Consider the following 14857-nt stretch of genomic DNA (forward strand, 5'->3'; position numbering starts at 1 on the left):
GGTTCTGTGCAGCTCAGTTATTTATAATAACTGGAGGGTTATTCACTTGACGCTTTAACAACATGGGTTTGAACTGCAGGGGTTCACTTATACACAGATTTTTTTTTTCAATAAATATGTACTACAGCACAACAGGATCCCAAATGTAAAGTTACACATGATTTTCAACTTCTCCAGGGGTTAACACCCCTGTCTCCTGAGTTGTTTAAAGGTTAGCTATACGTTTAAGCCCTTCGCCTGCATTCCCAAGCAATGTATATCCACATGCCACCTAATCTTTGTTACAAAATTAAGGATTATCATTATAAACAAATTGTTACAGGGTGGTACTCTATGTAAATATTTTTGACTACTTAGATCTGCTTTCCTTAACGTTAGTTTACCTATCTGCTTCTTTGACATAAACCTATCATTCTTATTGCTTTTAATATCACTGAAAGGAATCCCTGTATCTATCTCCTTCCATTTACCTAACATTCTGCTTTTAATCTGCATTGTCTTAGAAACCAGATCACTTTGTTCAGAATGATGACAGAGTATAAAAGTGAACAGGCTTTGAAAGAGGGTAAAGTGCCTCTCTTTTCTTTTTTTAAAGGGAGGTTTAATGAGGTGTAATTTAATAACATTCATGTGTTAAGTGTATAGTGTGGTGAGTTTTTGTTTTTGTCTTTTGATTTTTTAAAGAAAATTTTTGGCTGTGCCACCTGGCATGTGGGATCTTTATTCCCTGACCAAGGATCTAACCTGTGCACCCTGCAGGGGAAGCATGGAGGCTGATTGATGGGAATTCCCAAAAGTCCATCTCTTATGAATGAAGTGTAATGAGCAGCAGTATACCAATTTACGCACTTATTCTGGATTATTCTGCAGCTGTTTTCTCTTACTTCCCTGTTCTTAGTTGTATTCTGGATAGTCAAATTTGCAAGGGATATGTATTCTAGACAAGCATGATGTTGGTGTATTGCACGTATCAGAAAATTAGTAAAATCTTTGACAAACCTAAGTGTACTGATGTAATCTTCAGTATGACTTATGACATAACTTATAACATAGACAAAAATGGTATAGGTTTGCATAACTCATATACTTGCATACCATCAATGTGCTTCAGATGCAATGAGGCACATCAGAAAAGAATTAAATTTTCCAACAACACCTGCATCAGAAGGATGCAAACCTCTTGGCAATAATAACCAGCTAAGCACCTGGCATTACTGTCCATTATCACTTCACTGAATAACCCTGGCAGTGAACATTCACAAAATAACACAAATTATTTCTCAGTCTATCTAGAGTGGGATCTGCAATCTAGCTCTATCCCTGGCATTCTTCCTAGGGCACAGTGCCCGGTGCCCAACAACTAAATGACAGAATTCCTAACAAAAAGAATGTGGATTAAGTGTTTTGTATCCAAAATAAGGAGAAGGCAATGACAACCCACTCCAGTACTCTCGCCTGGAAAATCCCATGGACGGAGGGGCCTGGTGGGCTGCAGTCCATGGGGTCACTAAGAGTTGGAGACAACTGAGCGATTTCACTTTCACTTTCCACTTTCATGCACTAGAGAAGGAAATGGCAACCCACTCCACTGTTATTGCCTGGAAAATCCCAAAGAAAATAGCTTACCTTATTCTTAGTGTAACGGACTCTTCCTGAAGCAATCCCAAGTCTCTGAAAATAAGCTTCAAAATCACTTCCAGATCCCAGCTTGCTGATTCTAAATGTAAAACATAACACACATACATGAAGAAATAAATGCAAAAATAGATAATATAAATAGATGGGACAATGAATCCTGTCCCAACAAGTTCAAGGAAGTGTATGGTACCTTTATAAAAATTAAAAAAGGTATACCACCCTCAGGAAAACTTTCCTATGAAGATCCCCTGCAGTAGGAAATGGCAACCCACAACCAGTACTCTTGCCTGGAAAATCTCATGGACAGAGGCGCCTGGCGGGCTACAGTCCATGGGGTTGCAAAGAGTCGGACCAGACTTAGCAACTACACAACAACAACACCCTGATGATACGGTGATTTCAAACAACGAAAAATTTTTTTATTTTATTCTTTAAAATAATAACAAATAAACTTTAATTTATTTTAAAATTTAGAAAATAAAGTTGATTAAAATGTGGATAAAAAGGAACTTTCCTATTACATCTGTTTACACCTATAATAAAACTATAAATCTGCACTGACTACAACCAGAGTTGGGCAGTGACACCAAATTGGGCAACCTGGTAACTATGGCCTCAGCATTCATGGTAGTTTTTGAGGGAAAAACAAATAATAAGATATGATCTCGGCCCTCAGAGAACTGTGGTCTAGTATGAAAACTTCCAGGAGAAAGTCTACATTTAAGATCATGAAGACTCTAAAAGTACCCTAGTATATTTCAGAAATTAATCTAATTATATTTCTTTGCATATAATTAAGCCACTATATACATACCTATATATTTATATATAATGTAATGACATAGAAGATTTTCACTCAAAATGATATCAATAAAACAGAATATAAAATTATGTAGACATTAAGAACCTAACTATATACTTCCAAACTATTAGACGTGTTTTTGAGATTGAGACCTTGGGATGTTTTTTAATCTTTTACTTTAGTGTTTTTTTTATTTCTGAACAAGCAAATTAAAACATAATGAAGATACATTTAAACTCTCACAAGACTTATCTGCTATAAATTGTTACCAACAGCTGGTTTTAGAAATAGCATAGCAGTTGAAAACAAATATAAATACAAAATAAGCGCAAGACAGCTGTTGTATAAATGAGAAGTAAAAATTAATTCTCACATAAATTCTAAACTAACTACAGGTAAAAATATAACTTGGTGGCTGCTGATTTTTCTTAATAAATTTAGAAAGAAATAATCCATCATTTTTTTTTACTTCATCATAACCATTTGAAGTTATATTTATTAATATATTTAATACATATAATTCATGTGCTCAGCCATACCTAACTCTTTGTGACCCTAGGGACTGTAGCTCACCAGACTCCTCAGTCCATGGAATTTTTCAAGCAAGAATACTGGAGTGGGCTGCTGGTTCCTCCTCTAGGGGATCTTCCCAACTCAGAGATCAAAGTTGTACCTCTTGTGTCTCCTGCTTTGGCAGGGTGTGTACCTGGGAAGCCCATATTTAATATATATCTGAATGTAATTGTATACAAGAATGCAAAGTAGTACCTAATAATCTTTTACTAAATATTTGCAAAAATATTCTCAAATCGTTGAGATATCTGAGAATTGCATGTCTGGAGAAACAAGGAGCAAAGGGGAACTCAACTGATCCTGTAGTAGAAAACATGCATAAAAATGATTTACCTAGGCAAAGTTTTACTTTCTGATGAAGGGTCCTTTTCTAACCAGCTTTCATAAAGAGATTTACTCTCAAAACCATCATCAGGGCTGGAGATCTGAAAAGATAAGTCAAATATTAAGAAAAGAGACAGAACAATTACATTTTTGCCGATATTTAACCACGTGTTATTTCACATCAACTTCTACCTTTATCTACATGAACATTTGTGTATTATACTCTTTATAGAAAAATATGCTTTTGCAAATGGCAGGGGAAAAAAAATCCCAGCCCAAACTCCTATTCATTTATAATTTGTACTTGTTAGTAACCTGGCCATGTACTTAGGAGATTGTCCAAGATGATCTACAATGAGGCCTTAGAATAGCAGATAGGCAATAAAGAGCTGAGCTTGAAACTGTCAATGAGTCCTGGTTTTGCAGGGCAGGTGGGGTGAAAAGGAGCAGTTAATTTCAGAAAGTCTGTGTTTAAACAATGTTGGAATTTAATGGGTTTTAATAAGCTACATGACCTCAGGTTTCTAGTTGGGAACTGTAAGAACTTATGTAGGGATACACACACAAACATTTTTTATTACCCTCATTAAACGTATACTTACAAACGTATACTCTCTGTTCCTTTCTCCACTCTAATTATCACCAATTTAGAAAACAAGAGTTATTTACTGTCCATCAGAAAAAATTAAGACACATTTACGACATACCTCTTTTGTCAGTTTATACACCAACTGATGAAGAAGGGGTGTACAGTCAACTCTGAGAGTGTAATTACCTGAAAAATACACAAGACACATAAAGTATTTTAATACTTCCAAACGAAACTCCAATCTATATTCAATTCTAACTTTATTTTCCAAGTACAAACAAGATACTATAAACTTCAAATTGAATGCATCATTCCCAGAGAATTAAAAATAGGGTGGAAACATGGAGAAGGAAATGGCAACCCACTCCAGTGTTCTTGCCTGGAGAATTCCATGGAGAGGAGACTGGTGGGCTACAATCCATGGGGTTGCAAAGAGTCGGACACGACTGAGCAACTAACACTTTCACACTCAGGATGGAATTTCTAGCTCCAAGTCACCCTTGGGGAACTGTATCATTTTGCAGCGCTTTCTGTAAAAATAAAGACTATTATTTAAGACCACCACCACAACAAAAATAGGATGGAAATAATTCTTCAGTGGCGAGAGAGGCTGCAGGACACACTTAGGACACTGGAGTTTGCTAAGGCGGCAGCTCCCACAGTAACAGTGAGAGTCATTCTTCACTAAGGCAGTATCACTTAGGGGGACTTTGGCAAAGGAAGGGGTAAGGCCACAGTATTCATTCTCTTCATTCATAGTTCCCCAACCAGGGATCAAACCCAGGCCCACAGCAGTGAAAGCATGGCGTCCTAACCACTGGACCACCCCAGGGAATTCCCTCATTCATTTAATACAACAGTATGCAGCAGACATTAGACCAGAGCATGTCAGTAGCTAGTCAGTGTGCTCTGACATTTATCTAGAAATAATAATACAAAGCCTAGAGATACAAATGTCACATACTAGAGTCAAAAGGAAGTGTGTAGGCTTTGCTCCCTTCAAATCTGTTTCATTACATTCAGGAAGTATTTCTGTATAAAATATTCTGTAAAATATTTCTTCTGAAATATTTTAATCCAATCCTTTTACTATCTTCACATGAAAAATGTAATGACATAATAGAGATTTTATTTTCCTTTTTTTGACACCTCAAGGAATTCAATGTTATTCAATACAAAGTTTAACCACCCTCTAAAATATCTCATATCTTCAAAACACATAGTGTTTTTAATTAAAAATATTCTTAAAAAAAAAAAAACCTTATTTTCAAGCCAAGTAACAATGCTGTGATAGTTCAGGTGAAGAGCAAACATGCTCAACCATACATATATATTTAACCATTCTCCCCCAAACTCCCCTCCCATCAATGCTGCTAAATACTAGTAATTCAAAATAGGCAAATAGTAAATATAAAGAAATTAGGATCAGTCATTTAGTTATGAATCACACTGATTCGTTTGAATTATAATGATTTTCTCTCTAGTAAAATGAAAAATTAAGGTATTGAGGTATCTCATAGGAAGAGGATAACCTTGGTTTACAAACTGAATATACAGACTTAAATGATGGTATACTATTTAATAACAGTCAAAAATAAAATTTACCTTCTATAGATGAATCTGAGTTGATATAAGCAACACTTCGCTCCTGGAGTGTTTTTACATTCTCCTATAGTTGAAGCAAAGTTGTTACTTAACTCACACCATTTTGTGGGAATATAAACAAAATAGATTAATTGAGTATAAGAGTAGTCTACAAACACATTTATAAAACCCATGCTTTTGACAATAATTTCTGAGAAAATGCTGTTAACTGATTGGTTGACGACACTGATACATTTAAAACAAGAAAAACATTATGATGCTTAGTTACTGTTTATAGCAATAGCAGGGAGCCCTGAAGCAAAAGCATTTTGAGAGTACAGTTCCCTGATGTCCTGTGAGTGAATAGAAGAAAGGCAATGCCAAAGAATGTTCAGTCTACCACACAGCTGCACTCATCTCACATGCTAGTAAAGTAATGCCTAAAATTCTCCAAGCCAGGCTTCAACAAGACATGAACCATGAACTTCCAGATGTTCAAGCTGGTTTTAGAAAAGGCAGAGGAACCAGAGATCAAATTGCCAACATCCACTGGATCATCAAAAAAGCAAGAGAGTTCCAGAAAAAAACATCTATTTCTGCTTTATTGACCATGCCAAAGCCTTTGACTGTGTGGATCACAATAAACTGTGGAAAATTCTGAAAGAGAAGGGAATACCAGACCACCTGACCTGCCTCTTGAGAAACCTGTATGCAGGTCAGGAAGCAACAGTTAGAACTGGACATGAACAGACTGGTTCCAAATAGGAAAAGGAGTACGGCAAGGTTGCATATTGTCACCCTGCTTATTTAACTTCTATGCAGAGTACATCATGAGAAACGCTGGGCTGGAAGAAACACAAGCTGGAATCAAGATTGCTGGGAGAAATATCAATAATGTCAGATATACAGATGATACCATCCTTATGGCAGAAAGTGAAGAGGAACTAAAGAGCCTCTGGATAAAAGTGAAAGAGGAGAGTGAAAAAGTTGGCTTAAAGCTCAACATTCAGAAAACTAATATCATGGTATCCAGTCCCATCACTTCATGGCAGATAGATGGGGAAACAGTGGAAAGAGTGGCTGACTTTATTTTTCTGGGCTCCAAAATCACTGCAGATGGTGACTGCAGCCATGAAACTAAAAGACGCTTACTCCTTGGAAGGAAAGTTATGACCAACCTACACAACATATTAAAAGCAGAGGCAAGACTTTGCCAACAAAGGTCCATCTAGTCAAGGCTATGGTTTCTCCAGTGGTCATGTATGGATGTGAGAGCTGGACTACAAAGAAAGCTGAGCTCCGAAGAATTGATACTTTTGAATTGTGGTGTTGGAGAAGACTCTTGAGAGTCCCTTGGACAGCAAGGAGATCCAACCAGTCTATCCTAAAAGAGATCAGTCCTGGGTGTTCATTGGAAGGACTGATGTTGAAGCTGAAACTCCAATACTTAGGCCACCTGATGCAAAGAGCTGACTCATTGGAAAAGACCCTGATGCTGGGAAAGATTGAGGGCAGGAGGAGAAGGGGACAACAGAGGATGAGATGGCTGGATGGCATCACCGACTCAATGGACTTGAGTCTGAGTGAACTCTGGGCGTTGGTGATGGACAGGGAGGCCTGGAGTGCTGCGGTTCACGGGGTTGCAAAGAGTCGGATACGACTGAGTGACTGAATTAAACAGAACTATGAGTAAAAATTGCTCAATCATGTCCAACTCTTTGCAGTCCCAGGGACTATACAGTTTTGGGAAATCTCCAGGCCAGAATACTGGAGTGGGTGGCCTTTCCTTCTCCAGAGGATCTTCCCAAACCAGGAATTAAACCAGGGACTCCTGCATTGCAGGCAAATTCTTTACTAACTGAGCTATGAGGGAAGCCCCATTAGTGGAATATAAAAAGGTAATCCTCACAGATTTTCAGGTCCAGCCAAGATCTACTGAATAACAATTGCTCAAAGTAAGGCCTGGAAATCTATAATTTTAAAAAGGTATATCTAGAATTTAATTCAGATGACCATTACATCTCCTACTGTGGGCAAGAATCCCTTAGAAGAAATGGAGTAGCCCTCATAGTCAACAAGAGTCTGAAATGCAGTTCTTGGGTGCAATCTAAAAAATGACAGAATGATCTCTATTCATTTCCAAGGCAAACCATTCAAAATCACAGTAATCCAAGCCTGAGAAATCTGTATGCAGGTCAGAAAGCAACAGTTAGAACTGGACATGGGAAAACAGACTCTTCCAAATCGGGAAAGGAGTACATCAAGGCTGTACATTGTTACTCTGCTCATTCAACTTATATGCAGAGTACATCATGCAAAATGTCAGGCTGGATGAAGCACAAGCTGGAATCAAGACTGCCAGGAGAAATATCAGTAACCTCAGGTATGCAGATGACACCACCCTTATGGCAGAAAGTGAAGAAGAACTAAAGAGCCTGTTGATGAAAGTGAAAGAGGAGACTGAAAAAGCTGGCTTAAAACTCAGCATTCAAAAAACTAAGATCGTGCCATCTGGTCCCATCACTTCATGGTAAATAGATGGGGAAACAATGGAAACAGTGACAGACTTTATTTTTCTGAGCCTGAAAACCACTGCAGATGGTGACTGCAGCCATGAAATCAAAAGACGCTTACTCCTTGGAAGTAAAGCTATCATCAACCTAGGCAGCATATTACAAAGCAGAGATATCACTTTGCTCACAATGGTCTGTCTAGTCAAGGCTATGGTTTTTCCAGTAGTCATGTATGGATGTGAGAGTTGGACTATAAAGAAAGCTGAGCACCAAAGAATTGATGCTTTTGAACTGTGGTGTTGGAGAAGACTCTTGAGAGTCCCTTGGACTGCAAGGAGATCCAACCAGTCCATCCTAAAGGAAATAAGTCTTGAATATTCATTGGAAGGACTGATGCTGAAGTTGAAGATCCAATACTTCGGGCAAATGATGTGAAGAACTGACTCATTGGAAAAGACACTGATGCTGGGAAAGATTGAAGGTAGGAGGAGAAAGGGACGACAGAGGATGAGATGGTTGGATGGCATCACCTACTCGATGGACATGGCTTTGGGTGGACTCTGGGAGTTGGTGATGGACAGGGAGGCCTAGGGTGCTGCAGTCCCTGGGGTCACAAAGAGTCGGACATGACTGAGCGACTGAACTGAACTGAATCTCTAGCAATCATTACATACATAGGAGTGTGAGATCCACTGAAACTGGATATACCCATGTAAATTTATCATTTGAAGTGAGTAGTTGAAAATTTCCATTTATCTAAAACTTTTTTTAAGGTATGATGAAGAAAAAGAACAAAAAAAAGCAGAGAATAGAGAAAAACACTGGAGGGAGAGAGGATGGATAACAGGACTAACCAGACATTCTTTCTCTCTCTCTCTCTAACACACTTACCCTATAAGATAAAGCAGAGGAAGGCTGGTGTCACACACATATGAGAATATGCTGAGACTTCTCTACCCTCTCTAGCTTGCTACCATATAAGAATACATCACAATAAAAACATTTAAAGCTGTGAGTGGTTATTACACAAATGGGGATTCTTGTCTCTGTAGCTGCCCGCATAGGTCAGGTGACAGCTGACTCTGCTATAGATAAATGAGTCACAGTCCCCATTATAACAGACTTACAGTAGAAATAAAGAAGATTCCTAAACGATATTTAAGAAGGTAAGGATGCTGTTGAATGTGATCAAGAATCTGGCAGAAAACTAGAAACAGTATCGAAACTGTCTTTTAACCCACATGTATTTAAAATAATGCAAGGCATATTATATCTTGGATTTATTTTATCTTCATTTTAAGCTGCTGAAATTATAGGAACAGAAATATATGTTTATAACATGCATGTATTCCTAAGAAACTATTCATCTAAAGTTAAGTCTATTCCAAAATGCTTATTCACAATATCAGCGTAATAATAAAACTTCCCAATATAAATGGAACAAAGCAGAAGTGATGCAAGTAACTGTGTGTGTGTGATTTTACTTCTGTATTTATTTAATTCGTATTATTTTAAAGTAAAGTAAGAGGAAATGAGTCAGAAGGAAACAACAGATGGCAAGAAATACATGACATGCTTTAAAGCAATTCTATAAAATCTGGACTTATAAAGTAGAGGATGATGAGGGAAATTGTTTTTGGCACACTTGCCTTCTGAGCTTACCTTGCACATTTAAGAACTTAGAGATACTGGACAGAGAGGCTAAAGGAAGAGGATGACAGAGGGGAGCCTAGGAGAGACACTTAAATCATCAAGAGTCAGTGACAGAATTAATCATAGCTGAAGCAAAAAATGAGTCAATTTACAAAATTATCATCTTATACTCCACAATCAGCCACTTTCATGAATGGTAAAATAAACCCATGTTAACAATTATGTATCAAATCTATAAATGTGAAATTATAATAGAGTATAGTCACCATAATAGAACATCTTATATTTTCTTAGATAGAAGAAATACAAAGAAACTTCAAAAACTTGAAAAAAGTAACTCTAAGGATCTGTATCAGTTTTTAGATAAGTTAAGTCATTTGTCAGAAACAGCCTGCCAGTTTTTAACTACTTTCTGAACATATAGATTTTTTATAAATCAAATGCAAACTAAAATATTTTGACAATAAATTTGTTCACAGTCCAGTAATTAAGAGGATATTCTGTTTTGCCAATCTGCTATGAAAGTAAAAACAAATTCTAATTCCTAAATTCTCTTGAGTATTTATCAAAATTAAAACCATATTAGGTAATGGAATCTATTTGTGACTATCCTGCTGCTGCTGCTAAGTCGCTTCAGTCGTGTCCGACTCTGTGCGACCCCATAGCCGGCAGCCCACCAGGCTCCCCCGTCCCTGGGATTCTCCAGGCAAGAACGCTGGAGTGGGTTGTCATTTCCTTCTCTGATGCATACATGCATGCTAAGTGACTTCAGTTGTGAGATATAAATATCTGTTGCCTGTTGACCAAGAAAACAAGAACTCTTCTGTCTTATTTACCTCAGCCCATTCTGTGGAACCCAGAAGTCCAAATTCTTCTGCATCCCAGCTGGCAAAAATGATAGTTCTTCTTGGTCTCCAGCCTATAATCATTGTTAACACACATAACTAGGTATATCTGTCTAAAAGCAAAGGAAATTTCAGTTGGTCACTTTTTGTCACCACCTACCACAGAAACACTACTTACCACTACTGAGCAGTTTCCCAAAACTCTGGGCAACTTCTTGCAAAGTAGCAGCCCCACTGGTTGGGTCAATGCCTCCAAATACCCAGGAGTCCCGATGACCTCCCAGAATAACATATCTGTCTGGGAAAAAAATGCGTTCAAAAGAATTTCAACTTTGAATACATTTATAAAGAGTACAACTTATGATTTCAAATTAAACTTCCTCTAATAAATGTACCACCACAGTACATAAGTTACACGTGGGGTTTGAGGGGAGCAGGGGTTACACGTGAGCTCTCTATACCTAGTACTCAATTTTATTCTGAACCTAAAATTACACTAAAAATAAAGCATATTAAGAATGTTATGTTCTAATCAGAAAAAACCCCACAAAACTTCCTCTTGAGTTTCCCCATAGAAATGAACACCATAATGTAGAGTCTTCTTTTAGAATTATACTTTTTCTTCCAAAGTTAGTCATTTCACATCAGCCAGAAAAAAATTAGCTGTGGACTAAAATCTTCTTGCAATCTGGTAAAGCCAAACGTCTACAATAATCCATCAACTTACCAGGTTCCACAGATCCTCGGATAGTTCCGATTACATTGTAAATCCTTGTGATTTTATTGATATTATAAACATGCATTCTAACCTTCCTAGAATTTCAAAGGGGACAAATTACTTCACATGGAGCATTATGCCTAGCAGCTTTCTTCCACTGTTTTATTATAAGAAATCTCAAAAGTACAGAAAATTGTATAACAGGGCAATAACTTCTCAAATACCCACCACACAAACTCAAATAATTGTAATATTGTTGAGCCATTTGCAAGTAAGTTGCAGATATCATGACATCTTACTCCTGTGTACTGAAGCATGCACATTAAATTCAAATTTTAAAAACCAAACGTCAATATTTTATATTTTTCCTCCCTTATAACTCTATTGTTGATATTTAAAGTTCAAAATATTCTATTATTAAACACAGCTTGTGTATTCATTCTAAACTTTTTAAATGCTATGCAATTACAAAAATAAGGGAGAGAGCCTATTATCTATCTATTAAAGGCCAAAGAAGCCTAATTTTTAAAGTATATATTTATTCATTTGGCTGCACCAGATCTTAGTGATGGCATGTGAGATCTGATCAGGGGCTGGACCCGGGCCCCCTGCATTGCGAGCCCAGAGTCTTAGCCACTGACCACCAGGGAAGTCTCCAGAGAAGCTTATTTTTAATTTGTTTTATAGTAATGTTAATTCCTGATATTCAGTTAACATTTTCCAAGATTATCAAAATGGTCCATCAGTATACTGTTAAAGAGCTGACTGAGTGCTGCCTACAAGAAACATGATAAACTCTATTGTTAAATGGCAGTTTGAGAAACACCTGCTAAAATGTATAAGACAGCTATATGATGAAACTGTTCCAGGCCATCACTGTTGATTCTGATCTGGGCCTGCCTTTTAAATATTCATTCATCAATTGTAATTAACCAAACCAGAATTCACAGGAAAATACAATCAAGATCAGAAAATGATAAAAAAAAAATGCCATTCACATTCTATAAAGCCGAACTGACATGGGAAAATGCCGAGCCTCTTTATCAGAGGGGAACAAAAATTCTTAATCTATGGCAGGCTCATGGGAAGTGCACAGGGAACCCCAGAACTTTCTCCTTTTTAGTTCATTTTTAAACGCAAGAACTAGCACATCAAATCCTGTATGTTGTTACGTGTAGATTCTGGTGTTTCCCCCGCCCCCGCCCAAAAGTGCATTGTGATTCTGAACGTGTATATAATTCATGAATAGTATTCAACTAAAAAGTGCCTTTAGGGGAAAGCTAATCAATGGGTGTTGTTCTGCATTTTAAGACATTTGGTAAAAGATTTTATTTTTGCTTCTGAATGATAAAAATTAATAGCAAAAAGCAAAATTATTCTTTAGCATGTTTCTAAGTAAATAAACCTAAGATCTACTAGTAAGAAACCCAACTTCAGTGACATATGTAATTAAATGCAGAAAATAAAAGAATGCTGTAACAATGAGGAATGAGAGAAGACAATCTATTTTAATCTAAACGGAAAATAAAGTAGCTATCTGCTCAGATTCTCAAAGAAGGTCATCTGTATCTTTAATCTTTATATTTTTCTAGTTTTTAGTATCACTGACTCCAAAAGTACCTGAAAGAATTACATAGAGAAGTACTGCTACGGTTTCCAGTGGGTCAGCAAGAACGTTGTGGGCTCTGCAAATGAAGCTCCTGAAATTCTGGACAACTTGGGCGATTGACTTTGGGGCCTCTCCTGCTTTACCATGGACAGAAATGATCTCCAGAGGACTTTGATCTTCAATTTGGGATTCTATGCTGAGGGGATTTGACTTGCCAGGAATCTGAATGACACTGACATCAGCCAGGGGTGTAGCCACACAGACACAAGGAACCCCTGCGCTGTATCTGAACCTTCCAAAACCTGAGCCTCCAATCTGGCACCATCACAAGAACTGTCCTGGGGGCAATCTGACTCAAATGGGCCTTTTCCTTCCCCGCCTTGTAACAGGGAAGAACATGTTGTATTTTATTACAAGTTAATCACTAAAGAGATGTTGCCTATAAGATTAAATTACACATAATGGCCCATAATGGCCTACTATCACTTCAAATTCATTATGTTCCAAATAAACTGAATTCAAGAATATAGCCTCCAGACGGCAGGGGTTTTTTCCTGTCTTGTACACTGCTGAATCCCCAGTGCCCAGAATAGTGCCAGGGTACAGTAAATGCTCAATAAATATTTGTAAAAGGAATGAATATCCTCTTATATAGGGAAATACAGGAGAAATCTGAGAACAAACTCAGCTCAAATATCAGTTACTTCTGCCTATCAAAGTCTTTGTTTGATAAGACTATTTAAAAACTCTACAGAGACAGAATTTAACTTGTGGAAATCTGGTAATACAAATAAGTCATGTCCACTGAAATGCACAATTTCTCTCATAAACTTTCCTTTCCTAGTGTGAAAGAAATCAGTTTTTCAGCTATTAAGCATACTTATTGCAGCATTCCTATGGAGCTTATTTTTTGTATCATCTTTGAATTCTCCTTTGAACCAGCTTTTAACTCCTTTCGGGTTCCCTTGATTGCATTAAATAAAATTTTTACACAAACTCATTTTGTATTCGTATGAGAATTACGGTTTTACTTAAGCAAAAAAAATCATCCTTTACATTTCTGGAAGTCCCGCTGAGATGTACAATGGGTTCTTCTTGGACAGCCAGGAAGGGCTGGCTCTCTTACACCCAGACACGTCTTCCTTGACTCTCAGATGTACATTCCAAGCAGCAATAAAGTTTTAACTTGGCTGAATCTCTGTATCTCCAACTTACTTTTTTCTACTGATTCTGTGTTTTGTTTATGTTTCTGGTTTGCTTACAGCAGATAAGTTAAACCCATTTGTGGTGGCAATGGTAAAGAATTTGGTTTCAGGTCTTATCATTTGGTAATCTCTATAAGTTGATCAATACATTATTATTAAGATCTCTTAGATGAGAAATGACACTGAGTCTTGTTTTTAGCAATTTTTTTTAAAAAATTGTGTATCTGCCCATTTTGAGTTCAAATCAAATAGGGATTTTTGCTCATGGTGAAGATGGACAGCTTTTTGATATCTTCACCAGGGAGATGTTCTATTTCTGAGCTTACTCTTGAACTATGACTGTAGCTATGTGTTTATTGATTTCTCTGTGTTTATATGTTTCTGTTCATAAATCAGAAAGGCATATATCTTTCATTGTGTACCTCGAGAGAGTATTAATAATTAGATAATAAAGTCTCTTATATTAAAAGAAGTCCATTCTAATTGAGAGGCAGAGATAAATAAGCACTTACATAACAATATTTCTAAAATTCCTATAAAATAAAACTGAATTCCTAATACTTTAAAGGGCTTCCCAGGTGGTGCTGCTGCTGCTGCTAAGTCACTTCAGTCATGTCCGACTCTGTGCGACCCCATAGACGGCAGCCCACCAGGCTCCCCCGACCCTGGGATTCTCCAGGCAAGAACACTGGAGTAGGTTGCCATTTCCTTCTCCAATGCATGCAAGTGAAAAGTGAAAGGGAAGTCGCTCAGTCATATCCAACTCTTAGCAACCCCATGGACTGCAGCCCACCAGGCTCCCCC

At 37.3% G+C, this 14857-nt stretch overlaps 1 protein-coding gene across 3 annotated transcripts in view; it reads right to left on the reverse strand.

Annotated features, from left to right (window-relative positions):
- NAALAD2 (N-acetylated alpha-linked acidic dipeptidase 2) overlaps positions 1-14857 on the reverse strand; it is a 50078-nt gene that overhangs the window by 11627 nt on the left and 23594 nt on the right. For all 3 annotated transcript variants that reach the window (XR_001917521.1, XM_018043549.1, XM_018043548.1), the window contains exons 9-15: positions 11249-11334; positions 10700-10819; positions 10513-10595; positions 5532-5595; positions 4045-4112; positions 3347-3438; positions 1627-1717 (exon numbers count right to left, since the gene is read on the reverse strand). Coding sequence is in view for 2 of the 3 variants with exons in the window: in XM_018043549.1 (XP_017899038.1) it covers positions 1627-1717; positions 3347-3438; positions 4045-4112; positions 5532-5595; positions 10513-10595; positions 10700-10819; positions 11249-11334 (604 nt within the window). In the remaining variant the exon portion in view is untranslated. The remainder of the gene's footprint in view (positions 1-1626; positions 1718-3346; positions 3439-4044; positions 4113-5531; positions 5596-10512; positions 10596-10699; positions 10820-11248; positions 11335-14857) is intronic.

This window comes from Capra hircus, chromosome 29 (genome assembly GCF_001704415.2).
Source record: "Capra hircus breed San Clemente chromosome 29, ASM170441v1, whole genome shotgun sequence".
Classification (NCBI taxonomy): Eukaryota; Metazoa; Chordata; class Mammalia; order Artiodactyla; family Bovidae; genus Capra; species Capra hircus.